The sequence below is a fragment of the Triturus cristatus genome, chromosome 5_2 (assembly GCF_964204655.1).
Source record: "Triturus cristatus chromosome 5_2, aTriCri1.1, whole genome shotgun sequence".
NCBI lineage: Eukaryota > Metazoa > Chordata > Amphibia > Caudata > Salamandridae > Triturus > Triturus cristatus.
This window is the reverse complement of record NC_140588.1, coordinates 453,042,214-453,068,678: the sequence shown is the minus strand read 5'-3', so window position 1 is coordinate 453,068,678 and position 26,465 is coordinate 453,042,214. Positions and strand designations below refer to the sequence as shown.

The window sequence follows — 26,465 nt, the reverse complement described above, 5'->3', positions numbered from 1 at the left end:
CTAAGCAACTAGGGAACAGGGAACCAGTGAACAAGAGGGGTTCGGGAACTAATGCTTTCAGGATGGCGTTTGGAGAAAGAGAGCCTCTCATACTTTAGTGGGACAGGTAAAACAAAGGAACCGGGAGACGCAATACTTGGAGACAGAGAGACCTCAATATTGAGCGGCTTTAGGCTGGGAAACATCAGGCAGAGTAGAAATGGAAGGCTAGAACAAGACAACAGAGACAATGAAAGCAAGAGACAGGCCAGTTCCAACTACAAGGATACAGGCAAATAAGAACCTAGGGTGGAATGTTTGAATTTGAACCTAGATGAGGAACAATGCATACCAAAGGAGAAACATAAAATCCACAAATATTGCACTAGAATGACTCTTACATCAACCACCTGTGTCATTTAGAAGGGCACATGGCATTACGTTCAAACAACACTACCATAGGTGACACTAATTAGGGGGAAGGATTCAAGGCCCTAACCTCCACTGTGAACCACCATGCAGAACCCCCAAACACACTCAACATTAACACAGGTTAGGCTGGAAATTGTCAAGAGTCTCTCCTCCCCCCCCAACTCCATTTATAGAACAGCTCTATGAGGATAACCAATGTCTTCCAAGCCAGCCACCCACATTAATGTGATTCAGTTCCTCTACTGGAAAACCTCTGACGGATGAATCACAAACGCAGACTGATGTCTGCATAAAGTGCCGAGGCCAAGTAATTGGCTAACTCTGAACCATATCTGGCAGGTCAACATAACAGAACTGCTGCTACACATGCTAAACCTCTTCTCTGTGTGTTTGGAAACAATGCATACCAGCTGTCCATACTGTCCCTATGCTGTGTGTGAATTAGCGAAGCTTTAAGAGACCGTTCCACTTAAAAAAAAAAAAAGAAATCAAAATGACTGTCCTTGTCAATTTTGTTTTATATTTAGCGGCTTACAATTGTGTTTCCATTATTTTTTTACAAAATTTCCCAAATTAAGCTTGAATATTGACGTTCAAACAGTTTGAATCAAACTTCTATGTAGGTACACCAGGAATACACTGTTGTATGTATCAAGTCTGCATCATCTAGGGCTGTAAGGGCACAGCCTGTCACCATTTCACATAATTATATTAAAAAGTAACGAAGAAAGCCTTTGTGTGCAAGGATAAACGTTTCCTGTCTCTGTCCCCATTTCTCTCACAAGAGGAACCTAATAGACAAGAACTGCGCCGGGGCTTACCTGTTTGAATGAAGCTCCCCTCACGCTACATTCCACAAACAGTGCTCCAGGTTTAAATGTCCCGTCCTCGCAAGCACCAGGAGACCCCAAGCCAAGGCACCCCAAGCTCCGCTGCACAGCGCCGTCCACAGGAAGCGCAAGCACTATTTTGTGTCCCGACCCGGACCAGACCCCAGGCGGCGCGCACAATGAACCCGGACGCCTCCGCCCAGCGTGCAGTCAACCTTGCAGAAGCTCGTGCGACGTCACGGGCCTATGCTAGGTGGTGGTGGCGGCGTGCGTACGCTGCAGGCAGCAGTTGCAAGCAGCAGGTGGCGGTGCGCATGCGCTCGTACTTCAAACAGGGCCGCGCGCGTGGCACTGGTGGCCCATTGCAGTGGCCTTTATAATTTATTTGGGGACACTGACACTACTGTAACAGTAGTGTCAGATTCCCCAAATAAATTATAAAGACCGCCGCAATGGGCCACCAGTGCTGCGCGACCGCCACCCCAAAAATAGTGCCGCCTGGGGCGGACCGCCCCCCTCTTAGCTACGCCCCTGGAATCAGGTGAGTGAGATGGGGCATGAGAAGATGGGATGAAATGGGAAAAGGGAGGGTGGGGAAGGGAGATGCAATGGTGACTGAAGTGTCATGGATGGAATGTGATGGGAGAATGGTGGGATGGAATGCAATGGGATAGGGGATGGGAAAGTAAAAGGGAAGGGGTGGTCTTCGGGATGGGCTATGATGCGAGGTGATGTGATGAGATGAGAAGAGGGTAGGTGGGGTTGGGGTTTGATCTTGTAGCGTTCGGATGGGATGGATTGAGAAGATGGTGAGGTGGGATTTGATGCAAATGGGATGGGGTGGGGTGAGATGTGAGGGAAGAAATGAGATGTGAGGGTAAGGGATGAGATGGGCATGGTGGGGGTTTGGTTTGATGGGACAGGGTAGGGTTGTGGTAAAGGGTGGGACAGGAAGGAGTGGGCCAGGGTGGAATGAGGTGTGATGAGAAGGCAGGGTACAGTGCTGCATGGTAATTGTTACTTCAATGCTGCACACTGGAGAACTGAATGTCAGCCTTGGATACATGGAGAATGTGAGAAAGGACAATTGTAAGAGCACTTTTCAAAAACTTCAAATAAATAAGAGTTATTGGCACCTGAAGCATTACTACAATAACAGTAAATTGGATTTTTTTTCAAATTAAATAACATATTCTATAATTACTTACAGAGTGCTCTGGTTATCAACCTTGAAAGGATGAAAGGCTAAGATCCACTTTACTGCGATTCAAACTTCTGACCTGCAGGTAAAACTAGAGGTCTTAACTTGCTGGGCCTTCTTGCTGGCTGCTGACGTATTACCACTCCTCCACCCACTCCTTCCGCATCGTAGTGCAATGTGTGCACATTTTGAAACATAACTAATCAGTCCAGAAAGAAGTGCGGAGGAGCTATTCAGTTTCACAGTCCCGCAGGTTTTATATTACTAAAGAGAGAGAACGCACATATTAACCCCACCTTCAGGGTCTGGAGCCCACTTCTGCTGCTAAATTAGCTGGGGTAAGGCTGGTTTTGGATATTCGCGCTGAAGAGGAGAGAAAGAGTTGCTTTGCTGCAGAAGACGCAGGGCCTGCGCCACTAAAACATTTTAGCAATGCAGTGATCCAACCTCACGAGTGGGCGGTGGGGAGGGCAAAAGTTTAAGCATTATCAAAATTTCACAGGCACTTTTGTAAAATGCGAGGCATTTTTACAAAAGTGTTGATATTGTGATTTTTTTTGCAATCATGACATCCTGAAGGGTTTGATTTACACCTTAAACAATAAGCATGCTAAATCTATTCATCGGTTTCTATGAAATGGTAAATGCAATTCATCCCAAAAGTTTCCAACAGTCAGTTTATGTGGCATTTAACCGTTTTCCTATGAAATCACATACAACCCTGTGGAGCAGGTAGGCACAGACTATGGCTGGTGCTTTGAAGAGACAGCCAATGTCACTTGGTGCTGTGTATCTGTGAAAGCATGCAGAACTTCCACAGATCTGACCCAGTGATGGCTCTCTGTGATCTCACTTCCAAGCAATCACCTGCTCGCACACAATCACCAGGCCTCGGGTCATCTACTGCATGCATTAGCTAGGCTGTGAAACAGTGGCGGTCTGTAGCCAATCAGTTCATGGACTGTCCAGTGCATCACACGTGAAAAACTATTTCAAGATGTTATGCACCTACCACATGTTTACTGCAGAATGTGTAACGTCATGCATATGGTTGCTAGATATCACAGCTCAACACTGACACACAGGTTCATCATAAACCCATGGCAAGTTTAATTCAAGAAAATAAAGAAGCTATAAACATATCACAAACACACCCTCCTTCACCCCCACTCAGTGGAGTGTGAACACGGAAGCACATTGGAGCAACTGTGCTTATAGCAGAACTGTCAAAACGTATTTATTTTTTTTTGGCATATTTATATAGCGCAAACTCGACCCGAAGGTATTAGAGCCAGGGCCGGCTTAAGTGCTGGTGGCGCCCTGTGCGACAATGTTTGTTGGCGCCCCCCCAATGACCACCTCCACCACCACAGGTATCTCTCGCTAGCACCCTTTAACAGTGACCAAGTCTCCATAACCACACTCTCTCAGATGCACTGAATTAGTTATAGCGCCACTCATAGCACTTTGCATCACACACACATTACACAGAGACAATCAATCATACGCGTGTAAATCAGTGTAGGAAATGTTACATAAGCCAAAGGACTAAAAGTGTAGGAGTCACATGTCATCCATACTGATAGGCAGTATAGTTTACGAGTGCTTGGTGTGGAGAAGCACAAACTCCGAGGCGAAAATGAAACCGCATAGTTGGGAGTTTTCTTTAATAATAAGAATCGATTTCAAGCCAAATTAACCCTTTTTGCAACATTAATTAATGTTCTAATAATGTATACTTTGCAGTCTGTGTGCAGTTCCAGGATGAAAGTTAATATCTCACTGTTCTATATTAGGACTTTAAGTTATAAATTGCAAGTAACAAAAGGATGTCTCTTTTGAAAGCAGTAACCTGCTGATCTGTTTACATCATACGCACTCTGTAATCTACTTGGTACACGTTCTTTGCAGCAGGCATATTAACCCTCTGCACTAACTTCACCTAAATCAAAACCTCAACTATATAAAATGCTGATCTCTCGCCAGGAAGGTAATTAATCACACGAGTTATCTTGACATTTATGTGAGGCCTGGTAATTGAGTGGGGGGGGGGGGGAGGGGGGTGGAGAAACGCTGCAGCAGGTGCTTCAAAAGCATAATAAACTTTCAAACACGGCGCCCCCAGGAAGCCAGCACCTGGTGTGGTGACCTCGAGGCTCGAACTCTGGTTTCCAGCACCAAAGGCGGCAGTTTAGGCCGGCCGACGACGGACCACATCCTCTCCCCTTCATCTAACATCACTTACTTGGGCCCGGTGTTCCCAGAAAGTGCCGTGGAGGGTCCTCTGGTCTCTGCCCTGCCTGTAGTCCACGTCCTGTCGTCCCCGAACAATTAACTGCTTCGAGCCTAGGGCGGTACATCGCTTTACCTAGACTCGCAGATTTGTATTGTATCTCCTCTCTGCCTGCAGCTCCGTTGCCGTTGGCCTGCCACCACCTCCGCCCGGATCGCTGTCAACCTAGCAGAAGCGCTCGTGTCCTGCGACGTCACGGGCCTATGCTAGGTGGTGGCGGTGCGCATGCGCTTTTCCAACAAGTTGCATTTCAAAGAGGGCCGCGCGCGCGGCACTGGTGGCCCGTTGCGGCGGCATTTATAATTTATTTGGGGACACTGACTGACGCTACTGTAACAGTAGTGTCAGTGTCCCCAAATAAATTATAAAGGCCGCCGCAACGGGCCACCAGTGCCGCGTGGCTGCCGCCCCAAAAATAGTGCCGCCTAGGGCGGACCGCCCCCACCGCCCCCCCCCTAGCTACGCGCCTGAGTTTAGGATTTTGTCTTAAGTTAGTTCTGTGAATCGGGCCCTCAGTAACTATCTTCTCTATACTCTAACCTCCAGATTACAATAAACAATTATTGTAGCAAAGTTTTCAGTAGAAAGTAAGGAGTGACATTTTTTCCAACATCTGTATTGAAACAGAGAGACCTGCTTAGTAGAGGAAATAAGAGGACATGGGATAAATTAACCCTTCAGATTGACTTCTGCAGTTTGACCATATCGCTTTGAAAATCAGCAACTTTTTATGTAGTGCTTTCCACTGCATATGTTTTGTAAGTGGCTGGTTTCAGATTACTCAAACTAAGCCATCATTTATAAATTACACCTCCATGTGCTGATATAGTTACCTACCGCTGCCAAGAGGTGCAATAATACCTACCCCAGGTTTTAGCAATGTCCACAAATAGAGCACCTTTGAGACGACAGCGCTACTCAAGCAAATCAGAAGCTGTCGCATGGCCTGGATCAACACACTGTCTGCATAGCATAAGGAACTGCTTCAAAGTTTAAAACAAAGGCCTCGGCTTTCAAAGACTTTCCGCCATCGCAAAGTGACGCACTGTATCTACTTTACAGCGCAAAAAGTATTTTTAGTGCTCTTTTCTCAGCATAAAAAGCCCTGTTCACTGTGTTGTGGCTCCTCCAGTAGGCAGAGCAGTGCAAACCTCCATAGGTTTTGTTGCAGAGCCCAATCTAACAAGTTAGCAGTCAAGATGTGTGTCAAAACCGAACGCCTCCTGTTTTCATTTCCTGGAAACCCTGCACATTGCATGTTTGCTGAAATGCAAAGCACACACCAGACGCATGTTGTCATCCTGAATTTGTGAAAGCACAGGAATTTGTACTGGAAGGGATACGTTACCGATATGAATCTTATAGACAGAACAAACCTCTGCACCGTGATGCGAGGCTGTGCGTTGCGTAAGGCAACCCTGTTAGAGCACCAGGGCATGTGATGACACGGCAACAGACCATACACATGATCTATTGCGGGGCACTATGTGCTCTCCCTTGCACAATGCAGGTTGAGGCTCTGCCTAGCATGAAAGCTTTGTAAATCTACCCCAAATTGTTAGGCTGGGTAAAATAAAACACATAAGATCCAGCATCTGGTGCCATCTAGTGGTAAAACATTTTAGCTGCCTGAGCAATAATAAATATGGCCGTATTTAAAATGTATCAATAAATGTTGCAGCAGGAGCACAGGGCCCTAGAAAGCCAAGGAGGTTGGGGAAAAATGGCCGAGTCCTTACCCCCAACGCCCCCCCCACCATTTTTTATCAACTGAGTGCCAAGAGTATTACCTGAAATTCATTCAATGTGTCAAAATGATCGATAACCAAATTATCTGACATTTCAACGGCTTAGCCGTTTCAGCTGCCCTCTCAAGGACGAGCTCAATGACAATCAAAGTGATCTTGGAAAGATGAAAGGCTGAGCAGCCCCTACTGTCATTTTAGGCTGTTATAGTGCCTGCAAAAGAGTATCAACAATCACCACATTTCAGGTGGGCGTATGGAAAGTTGTTTCTCCATCCTAAAGTTATAGTCCATATGAAGAGAAAAAGTAAACCATACAATGCAAACGTGTGTTAAGGTACATATCAGCTATTTATACAGTTGCACATTGTCACTGATAATGTTCCTGACATTTTAGCCAATCGAGTACTCAATGGGGCAGATTTATGTTGCACTTGCGGCACTTTTGCGCCGCCGTTGCGTCACTTTTGTGACGCAGCAGCGGCGCAAATCCTGCGCCATGGTGCGGGGCATTTACAAACGTGACGCATCTCCCAGATGCGTCACGTTGTAAAGCCCTGCGCCACATGTAGGCGTTCCAGGGCAGGTGGGGGCGTTCCGGCGCAGGAACGCCTCCTAAAAGTGGCTGAGTGAAATCTACAAGATTTCACTCAGTCACTTTTAGGCCCATGCTGCGTCAAAACCCTGCGCCTGCTTGAAGCAGGCGTAAGGATTGACGCAGCATTGTACAGATAGGGCCCCCCAGATCATTGCTGGAGCTGCGTCGCGCTTGCGACGCAACTCCAGCAATGCGCCACTTTTCGGCACAGATGCGTCACGCATCTGTGCCGTTTTTGCCCCATGGTGCGCCGCATTATAAATGCGGCGCATCCATGGTGGCGCAGCTGTGGCGCATAATAACTGGCGCATCCCTGCTGATATGCAGGGATGCGCCAGTCGTCATAAATCTGCCCCAATATGTTGAAATAAGGCGCTGTGGAGTGGTGGAACCGCATGCCGTTGACTTTCAGACTATTAAATCTACAAGATTTGCCTAAGGATAAAATAAACGTTAGGTATGAATTATCAATAAAATACCAATATAAAGTCAGCCATGATTAAACCACTGATCAAAGCAAGAGACAATAAAATCAAAATAGAAGAAAATCAAAGGGAAAAGAATGATCCCTCGAAAAAAAATTAGAATGTGGAGAGACTGGAAAAGCAAAGAAAAATTCGAGGAAGTGTAAAGCAATGACAATACTCACAGTTGGTGACAGGAAGATACATTGGAAATAAAGGAAAATAAATTATCGTGTGTGAGTGTTCACGTTCATTTCTGAATATTTAGTCACATTTGGCCAGCAGTCTTTGCATGTGAAAAAAGTTTTAAAGGCATACACGAGGCATCGCCTTTAAAATCATGTCGCAAAATTATTATTCGCCAAAAGTTTGTGGATGGTTTGCGACACATCCTCGTGTGTAAAGACTATATTAGAAGTGTAGGATTTCCTGCGACTGATGAATCGGACAAGGCGAAAAATGCGCCATGCCTGAGAACTGACATGAATTCCTTCTTAGTATCTTCACTTGGCCCTGCTAAGCTCCACCTCATTGCTGTCCCAGAGGAGGACGCAGTATGGCTTTTGACCAGGCAGGCATAAGCCTATTGTGTTTAAGGAACAGCCCAACATGGACAGGGAGTGTTGTTAGACCAGTGACGGAAGGATCAAGAGTGTGATGTGGAAAAAGAGGTTAAATGGTTCCACCCAGGGCCGGAGTGGCCGGAGAGGGCACGGGCATTTCCCCATTGGGCCGGAAGGGTAGGGGCCGGTTGTCGTTAGTGTGAGAAGTGTTTACACTGCCAACAGCCCACACGCCACCTACCCTCACTATGGGCCAATTATGAGTGGGACAGATTTAGATGTGGGAATATATGTGGATTTCTTTCAGCAGGGTGGGGGTCGTGCACGTCCTGGGGTGGCCAAAGGAAACTGGGAGGGTGGCAACGTTAGGGCAGACTATGAGATGGCATTTCTAGTTACCATCTGCCCTAAGAGGGTTTCGGACGGGAGCCAGTCGGTTCTCTTATCCCAGTTAACATGTGATTTCATCAGCTGGGTTTCCAGCCAGGAAATGGGGCCCAATGTTCCTGTGCCGGATAAAAGTAGGGGAACACTGGGCCATGTGTAAGTGGGTGAAGTTGTATTCCACCCAGGGATATCACTCTGCCCAACTCGTAATCAGGCCCTATTTGTGGAACAGTAACTGATCATGGTGACTGCCCTCAACTTAGTCTACTTTGGGAATATCAAGGCAGCAAAAAATCATGTGCTGCTACAACCTTATCAGATCCCTGGGATACTTTCTTATAAATAGTTATCTTTGGGTCCAGAGATTTTGCCGAAGGTTGGCTAGTATTCGCTTAAGGTTTATAGTTTGCAGCACCAGGTTAACAGGCATGGTTGGTCCTCAGTCTCTCGTATGTATGGTATTTTTATAGTGCAATCCTAGCTAGTAAGTAATGGAGCACTTTACTTGACTGGAAGTTAGGAGACAATATACAACTTTCTGTACATCACGTGTAGATTGTACAAATACATTCCACACGTATACACACAGGGGATTAAGTAGTTTTCCCAGAATCACACAAGGTTGGGTCAAGTGCCGAGGCCAGGATTCAAACCTAAATTTCCATGTTTCAAAGCGTGCCACAACGAGACTCCTCCTGTCATGGTGACCAGCCAATCTAACATTTCATGCATTACACTTCCCACTTAAATGCCAACATGCACAACTCATGCACATTTTCACTTGTTCAAAAGTATTCCAAAGTGTTCATCTGAATTGTTATAATTAAAACTTAATGTATTCTTTATTGTTAATTGAATTCATCTTTCATTGATGTTTGAACATTTTCGTTGACTTTCAATATTCAATTTATAAATACCACTTAATCATGTCCGACCTTTAAGGTGTATATTATTTTATCAATTTCTTATTGCCTTTCAAATCCCCTAGGGTTTTTCTTCAGTATTTATAACAATCGTTTCAATATTATTAGAACATTGGAATGTTGGGAGCTCCATTGAAAACAATGGAGTGCTCCGGGCTTATAATGGCTGGTATAAGCCCAGAGCTCCAACATTCCAATGTTTCTTTGTTCACAGCTCTGGCTGTGAACAAAGGCTTCAGGGAGCCTGAGGGGATTCCAATCCCCTCGCGCTCCCTGAAGGCTTTGTTTTATTTGTTAGAACATTCTGCCCTCTAGTGGCAGAATGTTCTAATAGCATTATAGCCCTTCGTAGCAGGGCTATACCGGCTATTAAAGTCCCGCTGCTTTGTTAAAGTCCCTCGCCTTCGGCTCGGGCCTTTAATGATGCAGTGGGCCTTTAATAGCCGGTATAGCCCGCTACGGCGGGCTATAAGGCTATAATTATTCCTCCTATATCTCAGAAAAACCGAATATACATTGTTGTAAAATGTCATCATTGAACCACAAGACTTTTTGCAACACCTCTCTACTGCCTCTTACCTTAATCATGGATCTCCAGACAACGCACCCACTTCCGGCTCCGAATCACAGACTCTGTGCTACGGCCCACATTCTCCCTCTCAAAATCCATATCCATTTCCCTGATCACATGCACCCAAAATCACTGCCAGTTACCATTTGCCCCTCACAACCAAACAAGCCTTAGCTCCGTTCAGATCACTTCTAATCCTCAATATTCAAACTGGAACATTTAACTATTTCCTTCATTGTCTACTTTATTGGTTCCTGTAGCATAGCTACTATTGGTGCAGCAGGTGCAGTGCACCGGGGCGTAGAGCCCTGAGGGGACATTCAACCTTGCAAATGTCTGTATTTTACGATCCCAACAGCAGTCAAACGCTCTATTAACCTTGCTTGCACCAGGGGCCATGACATCCTAGCTACGATACTGATTCATTCCACTTTGTAACATAGTTCACTTCCCTTGCAATTACAGACCAGATCACATGAGCGTGACGTTTCTGTTACAGTCGGCTGCATGCCACTCACTCACCAATCTGGCAAAAGAAGCTTTCTTACAAAGCCCCGTGACTGGTGTATAGACAGGGCTGTCTTTAGCCCTGGTGGATCCCTGTGCGACAATCTTTGTTGATTCCACCCTCCCAAAAAAACCTCCTTCTCCACAAACTCCCTCACTACCACACTCCGCCAGTGCCCTTTATCTCTCCATAGACCCTCTTCCACATGCATTTCATTTTTTTTCTAGCTCTACTCATACCAATGTAGGGTGTCAGAACACATTACATCACACACACACATCTTACAGAGCTAATGAATCATAGGTGTGTAAATCAGTCCATAGGAAATATTACATAAAACAATGAGGATTGCAGGGTGAAGGATTCACATTTCAATGATACTAGGAGGCAGTATATATTAAGAGTGTCTCGTCTAGAAAAGAACAAAGTCAACATTTAAAACATACTACAGTGGTTGGCTTTACTAATAAGAATGTATTTCTACCCAAAAGAACCCCTTTTAGCAATGATAGGATAATGAAAGACTGGGAACAACATAACATTCTGATCTATACCATGCAGTTTGCATGTTATCAATACTTGATACCACCCCGGGGGATTGGGCCGATTTATGCATATTTAAGCTTGAACTCTCCCCCAAAGTAAGCTGGAAAGGCTCTTTAGTATATTGTCCAACTAGACCTAAAAAAGAGTTTAGTCAATACTTACTGGAATATATTGCGCCCCATGTGCTAGCAGCACAACAGTTCCTCTTGCTGGGAATGTTTGTCTGGCCCCAGAGGGCCGAGCAAACATTCATGCACACGTTAGGAGGTGCAAACCACTCCTACCCTCCCCTGCTCTGTCAACAGAGCAGCACTGTGCCGCCCCACCTGGCAAAGATGCCGCACCTACAATAGGAAAAAATAAAAGTATAATAACTTTCAGTTATTATCATTTTATTTTTCCTTCCACTGCTGAAAAGCAGTGGGCCGAACCTCCTCTATCTTAGCGGAGGAGCCGCCACTGCAGGAATCCATTTCCAGGATGGGAAGAGCAGTACATAACCCTCAGATTTGGTGTGAATGTAGAAGAAGGGGGTTTTCAAAGGGGTAAATATTTTCCTAAAGAGAACACATATAGAAATAAATTGCAACTAGGATTCTATTCACCCTGTGTTCAGTTCTCAACCATTGGATATCTCCCTTCTGCAGTAAAATAAGTGCCAGTCCAACAAAAAATGTGTCCCGCACTGGCTCAAATTAAGCACTGGTATCGCCCCTAGATTTAGAGGAGGTGTAGTGGACTAGTTTTCTCCACCGGTCAAAAACATGCATTAATACAGGAGTAACCATGAAGAACCCCGCACAACAGCAATAGGAGTCACTGAGACCTGTTTCATTATATTTCCCGTAGAAACCTTGAAACCCTGTGCATGTTGCAGATTTGCAGGCATATTACTTGGAATGCTTGTGATTGTGAATAAGAAAAAATAAACATAAAATATGTTCAGGCCGAGATTTACATCTCATTTATTCTTTTACGATTTCCTTCCTGAATATGGCCCTAAATGTTTATGATTTGTTCTAAATGGTACAGTGTATACATAATATATGCCTGTGAAACAGGAGAAAATAGTACTTCCGGTCTCTCGTTTGAATACTCTGTATTTCCACTTTGTAACCACTATGGGATGAGGCGATCACACATCTTTTTTCTTCGGAGGCATTTTTAAGACTGCCCTACAGTTAAGTGGCTGCAAACCATTGATTCAGCCAAAACATGCCCCCTGATACTGCTTGGTCTGAAAGGCAAGGAAACATCCTGCATACACAGAATGATCAAATTAAATCCAATGGCACTTGTAAAGGGACTGGCTACTCAATAGAGTGACCCGGCACCACAGGTTCATTGATCACTGATCTCACAAAAATAGGCACAAAATTAAAAGGTGCAGTTAAATAACCATGTTTTTGGCCACATTTAAAAGAACCAGCTTCCATGGTAGATTTGGGGTTTGATTTTGTTTCACTCTGAAGAGAATTGTGCTTCCTGCTTGAGCAGGGTTTCAACACTCTCAACCAGTATCTCAATTTCCTACAGGCCCTTATTACCGAACCTTTACACCTGAACCTCCCCACAGGGCAGTGATTCTTGGTTGGAGGTGGTTTACATAAAAAAAGTCACTCCCTATCATGGTCGGTGCTAAAAGGGGCCAGGCACACCATGTAACCATCTGCCTGGGCATTTTCTGGTCCATTGGACTGCTAGCAGAGACAATATGTTCAATCAGAGGGAAACGGTGTGACCTTCGCAGGGGGCATTTCAGCTACCCTCCCCATTGGAGGGCATGGTTCCAAGGGTCCTGGCACCTCCGAAGGAGAGACTCACCCCTGTATTTAAATTCCTTGCATCCATCACCACTAACAAAAATAACTAAAATCTGATTGTATTCTGGTCAGTCTTTCCCGATCCACGTCTGTCTGTCAATATGATTTCTAAAGAAAGGTATGATACATACAGCCGAATCCAGAAGAGAGGTGGCTTCATTTCATTTCATAAGTCTTTATTCGAACAAGAAAAAACAAGTCCATAAAAGCACAACATTAAAAAGACAACAATATAAAACAGCATTCAGAAGCAGGAAATACATCAGTTAAAAGCAGTTAAAAAAGCATACTTTTCCTTGCATTAATTGATTTAAGGAGAAAGGTAGCCGTATAAAAACACACATCGGGGTGATGTGAATTAAAAAGCAAACTCATGCAGTCTCGTATTGACCTGACTCCAAATTTAGCAAACAGGGGTTTCAAATAAGCAGTCCGCAGGTGTTTATACAGCCGACAAAGCAAAAGAAAGTGCACAGTGCTTTGGGAGGTAGTGTTGTCACATGGACAGGGGCCAGCAGGATGTAGGTGCAGAGAGGGGAAGGCAACAAGGTTGTGGACTACTCCCATTCTAAGTCTAGTCAACACAAACCGAGGTGGCTTAATGTTCATGGGTTTAAGTCTCCATGGACGTGAGGTCAGCCTACACAGATGGAAACCGGCTGTAATGATGATCAGCTACCGCTGAGCCATCCTTGGGACTACCACCTCTGGTGCCCTGCTGCTCTTTCTGATATGCATGTGTGGTTGTCTTTAAAAGCATGTACATAAGGGGAAGGAGAGGTAATGCCCAGAACAGAGCATTTCACAGCAGAATGTGGGTGTTTTCGCAGGGCTTGCAGCAGCCCGTTTAGAAATCAACCAGGAAAGAGGAACATTTTTCATGCACAAAAGTCACAGGCTCGTGTGACCCAGAATTAACTGCCCCATCGTGTACACATGCAATATACACGGTGCTGCACTTTTAAATGATGGGTGTTTGCGATTTTAAAAGCCAAAAATGTCCACACTTTTTTTTTATATAATGTGTCTGTTTGTTTTCTTGTTTTCTTATTTCGCCTGTTGACATCAAATAGGAAATGTCTAATTAGATATTTCTCAGCTCATAAAATAATTCTGGGTATTATACATTGAAAGTCAGATGTTTTCTGCTGGGAGATATTGTTTTACACCCAGTGCCTAATTTGTAATATAATCGGTGCCCAAACTTTGTTTAGAAGCCCGCACGAGCACTGTCAAAGGTGATGGTGCTGAATGCCTAGGGTGACTAGTCTTGATTCCACATCTTGCCTCTGTAATTCAACACCAGGCACTCCCTCCCTCGCTCTTTATCTCACTCTTTCAGTTTCCTTGTCATCCCTGTTTTCTCCCTTTATCACCGTTTTCCCGTCTTTCTCTTCCTTCTTCTTACCACCTTGTGCATTTTTCTCTCTCGCGCTCTGGGCGAAAGATCTGCTGAGGAAAAATAAGTGCCAGTCCTCATAAGTAAGTGCTTTTGGGACCCACGTGCAACCACCGGATCAAATTAAGCACTGTCCACAGCTTTAATCCAGTGCAAATGTGCGCGCGTGCGTGTGTGTGCGCGCGCACAATCATATATGTATGTGGGTAGGTAGTCACAACACAGAGAATGCCAATGTCTAGATCTATGGAGATGCTGCTTTCAGTGCTCATTTGACATTGGGGTGCTCGGACCATTTAACCCTTAAACTAACCTCGAGGGAAGAACTTATCATTTAAATTCCTATCTCCATTTCTGATGCTGCCTCAGAACCTGAAGTTATAACATATATTTTAGCCCACATATTTAAAAAGATGTTTTGTGAACATTCAAACATTGGCTCAATTTTTCACTTTTCTTGGGGAGACTACTACTGCCTGCTCAGCCATCCTGGATAGAGTCATATTTGCTTGGCGCGCTTGGACAATCGGTGCTGGATGGTCTGGTATTAAAACATTATCAATGAGCGCCAGTTCAATCTGATTCAACTTTGCTCTGTTAATGTGCAAAATGGTGTCCTATTGTGAAAAGGTGAACCAAACAAATACTTCAGCCTCTATAGAAACTCTAAAGTTTCTCATGCGCTATCAAACCCATAGAGGTAAACATAGCAGTACATCTCAATCTTTCCATTGAAAATGTGATACAGGACAACTCACAGTCCTCGGTCATCAGCAAGATGCAGAAAATCTTTGGGCTGATCTTAGTACTACGAGAGAGCATGATTTTCTTTATAAGAAACTCATTCTACACATACTATTAAGAGAATTCACAATGATTGGAGCAATATTAAAAGAAGGCTATAGTCCGATAGGTCCTAGGTTCCTTCTTTGAGTCAGAACTGTATACTAAGGACTCGATTTAGACCATGGTGGAAAGAAATAGGTTTCTTCAAAGTACCACCATCCTACAATTACAAGATGGTGGTGGGGTAGCGAGAGCACCAATCAGAAATATCCCCACCTCTGCCTCAAACCCCTTCCTTGTTTCAATCAGGTGATGGCATTCGCCACCCAATTTTTACTTGGCATGATGAAACAGATGATTGGGTCGCAATCCTAGAGTTAGTGGTTGCATCACGCTTTCTTCTGCCCTAGGACTCCAGAGAGCTGTGGGCATTACCCTGGCCTACCACATATATAAAATAGGTTGGTAAATACCATGGGGATTTTCTGTAATCTTGAAAGAGTGTGGCAGCACCTGTCAACCCCATAATCCTATAGATTACCTTCCCTCCGGTGGATTGCACCCCAACAAAAATGGGCAAGCACTGTGGGCATGCTGTATCAATCGAAACATTTGAGACAGTCCGACTTTTGATCCACATATCCTGTTACAAAGTATCACAGCAGTGGATGAAGCATTAGAAAGAATTAATGTCTGCTCTTATGTCACCTTACCTTACTGCTCTTTCTATTGTTACAATGTGTATGACATCCAGATGTCATACTATTACAATGTACGTATTTTGATGTGATCATGAAATCCCAAATCTGTGAGGACAGATGAGCCAGGGTGTCCTCACCCCCTCCCTACAGAATTCTAATAACTATAACTGGGTGATCTGGGTATGAACAAATCTGACACCCAAGTGAATTATTTCACAACGTAATCCCCCAAAAATTGCTGTGATAGGGAAATCGTTTTTAATGGATTCAGTCAACCATGGCTGCTGGTGAAAGTAGGCGACTGTACCTGGAGCCACACCAAATACATCACAAGAACAACCTTTTGAAGGGAAATCCTCCAATTTCCAGTCACTGAAATAAAGTTACCTATTCACCGGGGCTAAAGTGAATGACGGCAATCCCACCTCCTCAGAGCAGGGCAGGGTCAATCCAGAGGATTCCCTAGGATATTAGGGATACATATAGGGTACAGGTACTGGCAAGTGGCTCTATAAGGTCGTACAGGAAGACTAGCATGGTGGTTCTTACACAGCCATGCCGATGTCTGCCACCATCCCTCCGTTCTCTCACCACGTCCGGGACACGCAAGTCATTGAGGGTAATAATCACGGACTGCTGTGACCAGATAATGGCGGGTTAGTGGCATGGATTCAGCCTGCTCATGATTTGTGTTTTCACCTCTTTTAAAGTGATTTATCATTGATTAATTGGTTGGTTATCTTATAAAGCAACAGTTACCCAAGAGTATCCTAGTGCTAGATTACTGCCAAATAGAAATCGCTCTTTGAGGTCAAGATAAGAGTTTTTTCGATTTGTTTTTTAGTAGCGATGGTGACCGCCACAACTCAATGGGAAGAGAGTTCCAGAGTGTGACAGCACAACAGGAAAAAGAGTGTCCATTTGTCTGGCAACGAGGGAAATGGAGGACATTAAGAAGTGCTGTGGAAGCACATCTCAAGTCATGAGTTGGGGTGTTGGGCACACCACTGGCATCCTTAAATCATTTAACTAATGAAAAAGGTGCACGTAATTTTGATAATTTGAGGTGAAAACGTCCAAGAGGCATTCAAACTTAATCCAAGGGGGAAGGACCTTTGTGGCAGTAGAAGAAAGAGGGCCTAAAGCTGTGGGCACCAAGAAGTGGTCCAGATAGAGCAAGGCTGCACAAAAGAAGAACCTATGTTTTGTCAAAGCTCATCTTTCTTTAATTTGAAAGCACTGATTCCGCAACCTCAAGAGTTCAAGACTGGGATTAATTTAGTAGATGAACCACCTAGTACAATCAATAGCTTGGTGTCATCAGCATATGCATTGAAAGAGAGACCTACATTTCTATTCAGTGCAGCTAAGAAAGTTACTTAGGCACTGAATAGTGTTGGGCTAAGTAAGGAATACTCTGGAACACCACACATTAGAGGCCTGTATTCAGAATCAAATGGAGATATATATAATGTCTTGGACATGTCAAACAGGTAGGATTCAATGTAGTCTAAATAGAGGAGAACAGCCCCATAAGCTGAAGTTTGTATTAAAGTCTACGATGATCGACCATGTCAGAAGTTGTCAAGAGATCCAAATGGATCAATACAGTGATCCCTCATTATCCGAGGCTAGTCTAATGCTATCCAAGGAGGCAATTAAGACCAAATATATCCATTGAGCAGTGACAGTTTTTTCTAATATTTTAGCTCAATTTGGAAGAAGGATGAAGGACAGTTTGAAATCAATAGGGTTGATAGAAATGTTTTCATTTAGGCACCACCATATCTTGTTTGAATCAGATGAGAGTGAATGAAATATTAACACGACTTTGGGAGGCTGTGGCATAGTACAAGGCTATTCAAGAACTGATGCGCTGTCACTATTATATACATTATATTACTAGAGCACACCATGAAGAGGGAGAGCCAGGTAGACACTTGGCTTGACTTAATATACCTGAATGTCTTGGGGCATTTATCACACAGATTCTAGCAAGGTATGACACGTCACTTTAATCCCCCAGCGCCGTTAATACCATGTTTCGGGAATAGTACGAATCCCTTTACAGCCATCAGGAGCCTCTCCTGCCTGGCTTCCAGGCGCCCTTCCTGGGCGGACTGCCGTTATGTGAGCATACCCGTGTGGCTAGAGAGGACCTGAGATGTCCAGTGATGACTCAGGAGATCTGATTCGCTATCAAAGAAATGGCTACGGGTAAAACCCTGGGCCCGATGGCCTGCCTACGGAGTTTTACTCAACTTTTGCGAGGAACCTGGCCCGAGGCTAGAGTCTCTATATGCTGAATCTCTGCGGCAGGGGCTGCTGCCTGAGTCCACAAGGGGCACAGCTGTTATTCTGCTTCCAAGGACCAAGTCTCAGGTGCTCATACCTCTGTGTTTCGTCCCTTAACCATGATTAACATGGATTTCAAAATCCTTAGCAAGGTCCTGGCCCTCCGACTACTCCCCCATATGCCTGCACTGATACATTGCGACCAGAACAGTTTAAATACAGCTCGAAGTATCTTCTTTTATTTTCGATGACTGAATGATGTCCTTTATCACCTGGATGTGCAGCTTCGGCCGAATGCTACACTCATGTCGGTGGACCCTGAAAATTCCTTCAACTCAGTGAGTTGGGACTTTTTGTTTGTGGTCATGAGAAGGATGGAACTAGGAGAGTGTTGGGTCAATTGGGTCAAACTGCGTTCTTCTATTCCTACCGCACAGGTCAGAACCAGCACTTCCATTTCCCATTAATACAATGCATATAGAGGCACCAGACAGGGATGCCTCCTATCCCCCTTCTATTGCCTTGTCTATTTAGCCGCTGGCGGAGCTCTTCTGTCAGGAGGGGGTGGGCAAGGCATGGTGATAGAGGGCCAGGAACATATTATTTTTGTTTATGAGAATGACCTTCTGCTTTATCGAGACAATGGCCGTGTGGGTGCCGCGGCCTCAATGTATCTTCTGGGGGAATTTGCAACGCTTTCTGGACTTGTCTATTCCCCATGTCACCGGGCACCCAGCGGCCACCAGATATTCCATGGGGCTTCACCTGGTCCCCTACATCCTTTCGGTATCTGGGTATTCGGGTGTTCCACTCTCTGGAGGATCTGCAAGAGGGCAATCTGGAGACTGCCCTTAGATCCCTTAGAACTTGTGTCCCCTATTGGCAATCTCTTAAGCTGCCTATTATAGCCGCTCTATCGGTGTCCATGATGGTTATGCTACCGATATTGCTTTACTTTTTGATTAATATCCCCGTTAAGGGACTGGGTTCTTGTTTTCAACAGTTGGATACCTTACTTTGGGAAATGATATGGGATGGAGGCTGCCAGAGGGTGCCACTGGTGTGCTCCAGCGCACCCCATACAAGGGAGGTCTGTACGCCCCGGGATTTGGGCTAGTCACTCAGTGGCTTGATAGGGCTCACCAAGAGGAGCTGGACTCAGTGGGGTTGTCTCGACCCAGGGAGCAATACTGGCAAAACTGCTTTGTCCGTGGTGGTGATTCCCATCTGGGTGTACTGTTGGCAGTTGCCTTGACCTGTTGGAGGCGATATTTGCTGAGAACCGCAGGCACCCCCCTTTAAGCCCCTGCACTGCTGTTGATGGGACTTTTTTACGGATGTGCAATTGACAGCCTGGACAGACACTAGACTGCTGACGGTTGGTTACTGTTACCAATTGGGCCTCCTGTTCCCCTTGTACGAGTTGGTGGCCCAATACGAACTACCCTCTGGACAATTTCTAACATATGAAGCACTGGTACGAACCTTCAGGGACTTATGATCGGGAGGTCATGAGGAACCAGCTTCACATGCAGTGCTGCAATTGTTGATGTCCATGGGCACCGCATGTCATTTGGTGAAGTGGGTTTATAGGTCATTGCCCGAGGAGGTCTGGAAACCCTTGTTGGCACTTGGAGGGGATGGTTCTGGGTCGTGAATTTATCGGATCTGGAGTGGCGTAGGGTTCTGGCATATCCTAAGAAGGTCTCCAGGAATATGAGGCTGAAATATAAATTTAATTATGTCCATATGACATACATAATGCCCCACAGAAGTGGGTTTCAGATGCGAATTTCAGTCACATGACCTGGAGCTGTCACCATTTATGACCGTTCAGGGAGATGGTGATACTTATGCTGAATACCACACTGGGCCACACCCCTGCCTGCACTTTAGAGGTCTGTTTATTGGGGTTGTTTCCTTGGCCTCAAGCATTGACAGTGGGCTCTAAATTCCTAGACCTGGCCCTGGTGCTAGCAAAGAAAAGGAAAGCGATGGCCTGGAAGTCAACGTTGGGACCGGCTGGTGAGACATAAGTGGAGAATGTTACTGTGTGGGCCAGGGTTGAGGAGAGGGCCCTACTTAGGGAGTACATCTGGAGTGTGCGAACGAGACCGATAGCGGGGTTGTGGACGGAGGTGTTGAAGTCTTGGAAACACCCAGAGGGTCCTGAGGGACAGGTTGGATCGACTGAGGGATACAGCGACTATCCTTCGATTACACTAATGAGGGAGGGAGTACACACTAGGAGAGACAGGCTGTTGTGCACCCCAGTTGGGATGATACTCCCTTTTAGTTGCAGACCTGCTGGGCTTGTGCCCCCATAAACTATCCTCCCTGGATTCCTACCTATTGTTCCCGCAGCTGGGGGTCCCCTCATTGGCCACCACATGGCCATCTGACCTCTTCCTTTCTGGTGCACTAACTTCTCTGTTTTAACTTGAGCGACCCCCTGACACGTTTTTTTCTTTTTTTTTTCTTCTATGTGTTGGCTTCCTCTATTCCCCTTTGCCTTGCTCTTACATACTAGTTTGAGTAAATTGTGGGTTGCAATATACAAATAGGCAATTTTTTAGGCATTATATAATTCGAGGTGCTGGCCCTGTACTGGACGGGACATTGCGGGGAGGGAGGTGGAGAGATGAATTCTGAGAATTGCATGTGTGATGGACTGCCCTGTCCTGCCTCACTTCTGTTATGGGACTGCTGTGTTGTTATTTCTTATCCTTGCCCCACGTGGGGAGATATTTTCATTGGCTCTGCATAGGTGAACACAGTTTCTTATCATTATTGAACTCCACAGGTATTGCATGTATGCTGATTTGTCTTCACTTTCATGTATTGTATATTATAAATGCCAATAAACATATGTTTTTATAAAAAATAGAGTGACTGAGATTGTGGCATATAATAGGGCCCACAATAGAAGAGACTTTCCTGAGATGGCCCATGGGACATCAGTCAGGGGAAGAGACACATTTAATTGGGTCAAGACTTTTAATAACATCTTGTTACAAAGGTGAAAAGGGTTCAACAAATGTTCATGGCGTAACTGTGATGATAGAAGAGAACACAGTCAAATAGCTGGAGTAAGAAGTGGGTGAGAGGGAGTTACTTGCAGGTTCAATTTTAGAATGAAAGAAAAGACGAAACTCTTAACTTTAGGCTTTAAAGTGGGAGAGAGTGGAGTTTTTAGAAATTGAATTACTCAATTTATGAGCTAAGTAGCGCCAGGAGTGGAACATATATGTGTTTAATAGAAGGAGCTATGCACAATAAAGATATCTTCTGTGACCCTAGTTCTTATGCCATAGGCATTCCTTCTTTTTGCCTAGTGATGGCAATACAGCCATTTGGGATGAAAACCGAAGGGCAGATGTGCATGATCTTTTGAAAGTAATAGACTTCATCGGGAGAATGCCATTGACAGCTGAAGATAGCCAGTCATTAACTGTGAAGGGCATGCATGCATTGGGGTCATCAGTCAAAAGAGGAAGAGTAGAAGGCAGCTTTGTGGCCAGATTATACACCAAGGGTTTAGACCATAACCTAAAGAGAGTCTTAGACAGTTTACATTTATCAGTGGGGTCAAGGGCAGAAAGGAAGCAACTAACCAGGAAATCAGTGTGGGATGGCAGTGAAACACAAGATCCAGTGAGTGGCCTACAAGTGATGACAGACATTAAGAATAGAGGAGAACTTAGAGGTGATGGGAAGGTTTGCAAAAGCCTCAACCACTGGCAATCACTCGGGCTGTGTTTTGAGTCCATGGTTTTTCACCCAATATGCCATTTTAGATAGAGACCAGCCATATGTAGATCAGTCTTGGTCCAGCTACAATAGGAGTTGTCCAGTCTGAACTGCCAAACCTGGGAACACAAGCAACTTCAGACCTGTTTGGGCCCACTCAGGGCTCATCAGGGCTATTGGTTGAGTCCTGTAGCCGGATTCTATAACGAGGCTCCCATAGCTTAATGTTTCTACAGAATCCAAATATTTCAAATTATCAGATGCATAGTGTAAATATTCTTTGTTAAGTGAGCAGGAAACTCTGTGAAAAATATTAATATCTTTACTAGACATTACCACATAATTAACATGGTTCGATAAAAAAGTAATATTCCGGTTCGCAATTACTTCAGGTGAGACGACTAAAGAATAGATGGCTTTTCACACTTTTCCACTTAATATAATTTAGTGTAAAGCACATCATTTTCAGGTTTATTCCACAATCCACACCTTCCCTTGGTGCCGTAAAGATTGTTTAGAGGTGTTCCATGAGATATCTTCTGCAGCTGTATTTAGTCAATAATATCTTTCTTCATTTTCTTTGAGAGAAAACTGAACTATATGATACAGTTACTACACAGTGTGGCTTTAAGTGCATTGTTTGAGGGGCAATAGAGAATACTTTGGTCATCAAAAATCCACTAGTTTTTTGTTCACAGGGATTTCCCCAGATTTTTTTTCAGAGAACAACGTGGCCATCAAGAATACTTAGAAGTATCGACATCAAATACCCGATAGCGATTCCAATGTCCTAGTGACTTGATCAGACAACACGATATTCTGAATTGGAACCTTCTGCATTCCGATCTGTAGGATTCCACATAACAAGAAACAATTTATTCTGGAAAAATAATTATGCTCGGGGATGAAAAGGAATATTGCGTATCACCATCAATCTCTACACGTGTTGCAGGTTGAATGCATGCACTTTGTGTCTTCTGACAGGTTTGAAGCCTCCTCGACTGTGAGCACTAGCAAATCGATCTGTTGCTGGGGGCTACATTAAAAATGACCTCCTGGGGCGTTTTATGAAAGTGCCCCCGGGCGCAATGGGTGTCTGTGCACGCTTTGCGCGCCCCCGGAGCACTTTGGTGTTACAGAAGGAGACACAGACACTTGTGCAGCCCTTCAGTAATACCAATAGCGCTGGCTCACATAAAGCACCAGCGCTATCTTCAGGGGGCGTTGCCTCATTTGCATGGGTGTGTGCACCATGTAAATGAGGCAATCCCTTTGCCTCTGCACCCGCGCCGTATTACAGACGTGGGCGCAGAGGCAAAGAAGCTCTCATTGCGCCACCTAGAAGGTGAGCGCGGCCCCTGAGAGCAGCCCTTTGGAGGGGGGTAAGGGGGTGCCATGGACTCCCAGACATCCGCTTGCGGGTGCAGTCACTGACTGCACCCGCCTGCAAGGGGATCTCTAATCCGCGTTAAAAGTGCCGCCTGCACTGGAAAATCACGGAGCAACTTTAAAGCAGTCGCACTGGTTTTCACATGAATGCAATGCTCCCAGGGCAGCGCGAGTTTGTGGCTGCCCTGAGGGCAGCGCATTCGACGTATGCACCCAGGGCACCTGTTTTAAGGTGCGCCAGGCGCAAACAGGGAACGTGCACCCTTATCATAATAGGAACCCTGGTATTTTATTTGCACCAGATGCCTAAAGATTTAGACAGTCCCCCAAAAAATGCACGCAATTAGTATTGTGTTGGTATATATTGCCCAGACTGGTATTCTCATTCTTTAGGGTAGTCTACTGACACATTTCTTCTTTCTTAAATAACATTTGATTTCTTAATCTCGAGGTCGATATGTTTAAATAGAAACAGCTCAGTTTTGCTGCTATGCATACGTGAGGTGCCAGCAGTATATTTTTCTTACAAGAATGCGGTATAAGCTATCCTCTTAATGACGTCATATAAAACTCATTGTTCCTAACATTGACTCCACCCAGAGGGTAAGATTATTGATGTATGAAAAACGATCCTATATCAATTCAGTAAACAGAGATGTAAAAATCTGCACATGTGATCCCTTTGAACCTGTTGTAGGATAAATTGAAAACAATACATTCAGGCCACTGAACTTAGATTTCATGATTGATTTCAAGTCACTTGTTCTTTATGTAGACTTGGATCGCCAGGACAGCACTTGCCAATGTGTTTTTGCAACGTGTTAAGTTGCTACGGGACCAAGTGTTGACTAAGAGTAATATATAAAATGACATTTGCTTGCAATTCAAGTGATCAGTGACTATTGGTGTATCTAGCAAATTAGAGTGAAATACACAGGAACAAGCCAGCAGGAGCGGATTGAGAGAGCTGCAACTGTGAAGTAATCCATCATGCAGTTCAAGAAAGAGCTGCAATGGAGGTGGAAGGGTATGCTCAAAGAGCCAATAGCATTAAGTGACAGAGGCATAGTCCAATCGGCTGAACCAAGAAGTGATTGACAAAGCCTCAGGCCAATGGCTTGTCGAAGAAAGTATAGAGTTGAAAGGCGTGGACTGAGAGCCTACTCTGCTTATATTGTAAGCAATAGGGCTGCAGCTGCGACATCAAAACTCGGACCTAAAAAAAGGAGAAAGGCGCACATTTACAAAACTACAGCCTGTGATAGATTTTATTGAATTACATATAGTCGGTGTGTTGCAAACATCAATGCTACTTTCAATTTGGATTTAAAATGTGTGGTGACGTCCCTAACACCTAATTTTTGACTGTTTGCAGACTTTCACGCCTCAGGACTGAAGAAAGGGATGTTCTTCAACCCCGACCCGTACCTCAAGATTTCTATCCAACCCGGGAAGCATAGCATCTTCCCAGCCTTGCCTCACCACGGACAGGAGAAAAGGTCTAAAATTGTCTACAACACTGTCAACCCCTCCTGGAAAAGAGAGGTGAGCACTGCACTGACTCATATTTAACCTGCCCTACTTTTGTCTCTAATGAAAATATTTGTCTTTGATCCAATGTAATTTCTGTATTTGTCTTTGTATTGTCATACTATATGGGAAACCACAGAATTCAAGGTGTGTGTTATTGCTTACACACATGAACTGCCCTACGCCTCCTTTGTTTACAATTTGTCGCATGCATTTAGCATAATTGAAGCAGCTCGCTTGTAACAATGACAACTACGTATTATCAATTTATTTTTGGTGCCCGACATGAATATCGGATTCAGTCACTGAATTCAACAACGAAATTCTGGCATACACCTCTGCGACGGATGAAAATGGCCAGTGACATTTTGTATTATAAAAAAAGTAAATGGCTTCAACTGTAATCATGCTTTTCCTGAGACATTAATCACGAATAAACTCTAAAACATAACAGTATGCTTTATAAAGTGACAAAGAGTCATTGTTAGAATGGAGAAGTCACTTACCTAGTGGCTAACGTGTACCCTGCCCTGAGTGCCCCCGCTGCAATGATGTATGGATCCCTGGTGCTGATTTAGTGTTGTCTTGGGTGAACACCAATGATTGTGCCCCTTGACAGAGGCCTGTCACACAGATTGGATTCTTGTTGGACCTGGAAGGGCGCCCAAAGTGCTACCCTCATTGTGGTGAACCTTTGCCAGGAGTTAAGCAGCATGAACACGGCGATGGCATCATGCCGTGTAATGATCAGTAGAAGTGAACAGGCCTTTCTACCTGGGTCCCTGGAGTGAGGCCTCCAGGCTCATTCATTTAAACTTCTGCTGCTGTGTGCTTAACACACCCTTGCCTATATCAAGTTAGTATGTAGCGCCGTGCAGCTCCTGTGTTGTATGAATGGAAGGCTCTGAGTTCTATTTTGGGAGACCCAGGGCTGATTGTAGGAGCATGTGGAGGTAGAGGAATCCCAGTACAGACAGATATGTGAACTGCTGCATTCCTGTGAGCTGGGTGGGACACGCAGTAAGGGAAGAAGAGCCAGGCTCTTCAGTAGACTTCAATGTGTGCACTTTGAAACAGAGAGAGGTCACTGGAAAGGGGCCTGGGCACATCCCAGGAATGTAATGGAGCTAATAAGAGAATCTGAAACAGTAGGGCTTTGAGGCATGGGTTAACATTTTTGATGTACATAGGACTGTGACTGACGTCCAGGCGTGAACCTCCAGTCACTCCCATGGCCTGTGTTGTGGGGCTATCAGGTTTGGAGTCACTCCTGCTGTGACAGACTGCTCTCTCGAGGAAGGGCATAGGAGTGACCACTTCAAAAGGAAGCAGACCCCAAGCACAAACTTCAAAGACTCTGCCTGATCTGCAAAGGTATACTTACAATTTTGTGTACGTTTACGATTGTTTGCTATTCACAAAGGTATGTGAGTTTCCACACATAAAAATATTGGACAGTCCAATCTTTTTATATGCAGAGAGTCCACAGTCGTAAAGATTTTACAAGTAAATTACCTTTGTAACTAGCAAACAACTGTAAACTTAAACAAATGTGTACGTTTACCTTTGTGAAACAGGCCATTAGACCTTTCATCACATTTGCTGTCTGGAAATAGACTATAAGGAAGGGAGCTCAAGCTCCCCAAAACTGTCAATTGCCAAGCAGCCAGTCAGGTTGTATGAGGAGGAGAAGCACTGCAAGACTTCAGCCTGTGACCATGACTGGGATTCAAGGCCTGCCAGTCTCACTGC

General features: G+C 44.7%; 1 protein-coding gene across 6 annotated transcripts in view; it reads left to right on the top strand.

Moving 5' to 3' along the window:
* HECW1 (HECT, C2 and WW domain containing E3 ubiquitin protein ligase 1) overlaps positions 1 to 26,465 on the top strand; it is a 979,761-nt gene that overhangs the window by 717,324 nt on the left and 235,972 nt on the right. For all 6 annotated transcript variants that reach the window (XM_085607418.1, XM_085607421.1, XM_085607420.1 and 3 more), the window contains one exon: positions 24,559 to 24,728. In XM_085607418.1, the coding sequence (XP_085463544.1) occupies positions 24,559 to 24,728 (170 nt within the window). The remainder of the gene's footprint in view (positions 1 to 24,558; positions 24,729 to 26,465) is intronic.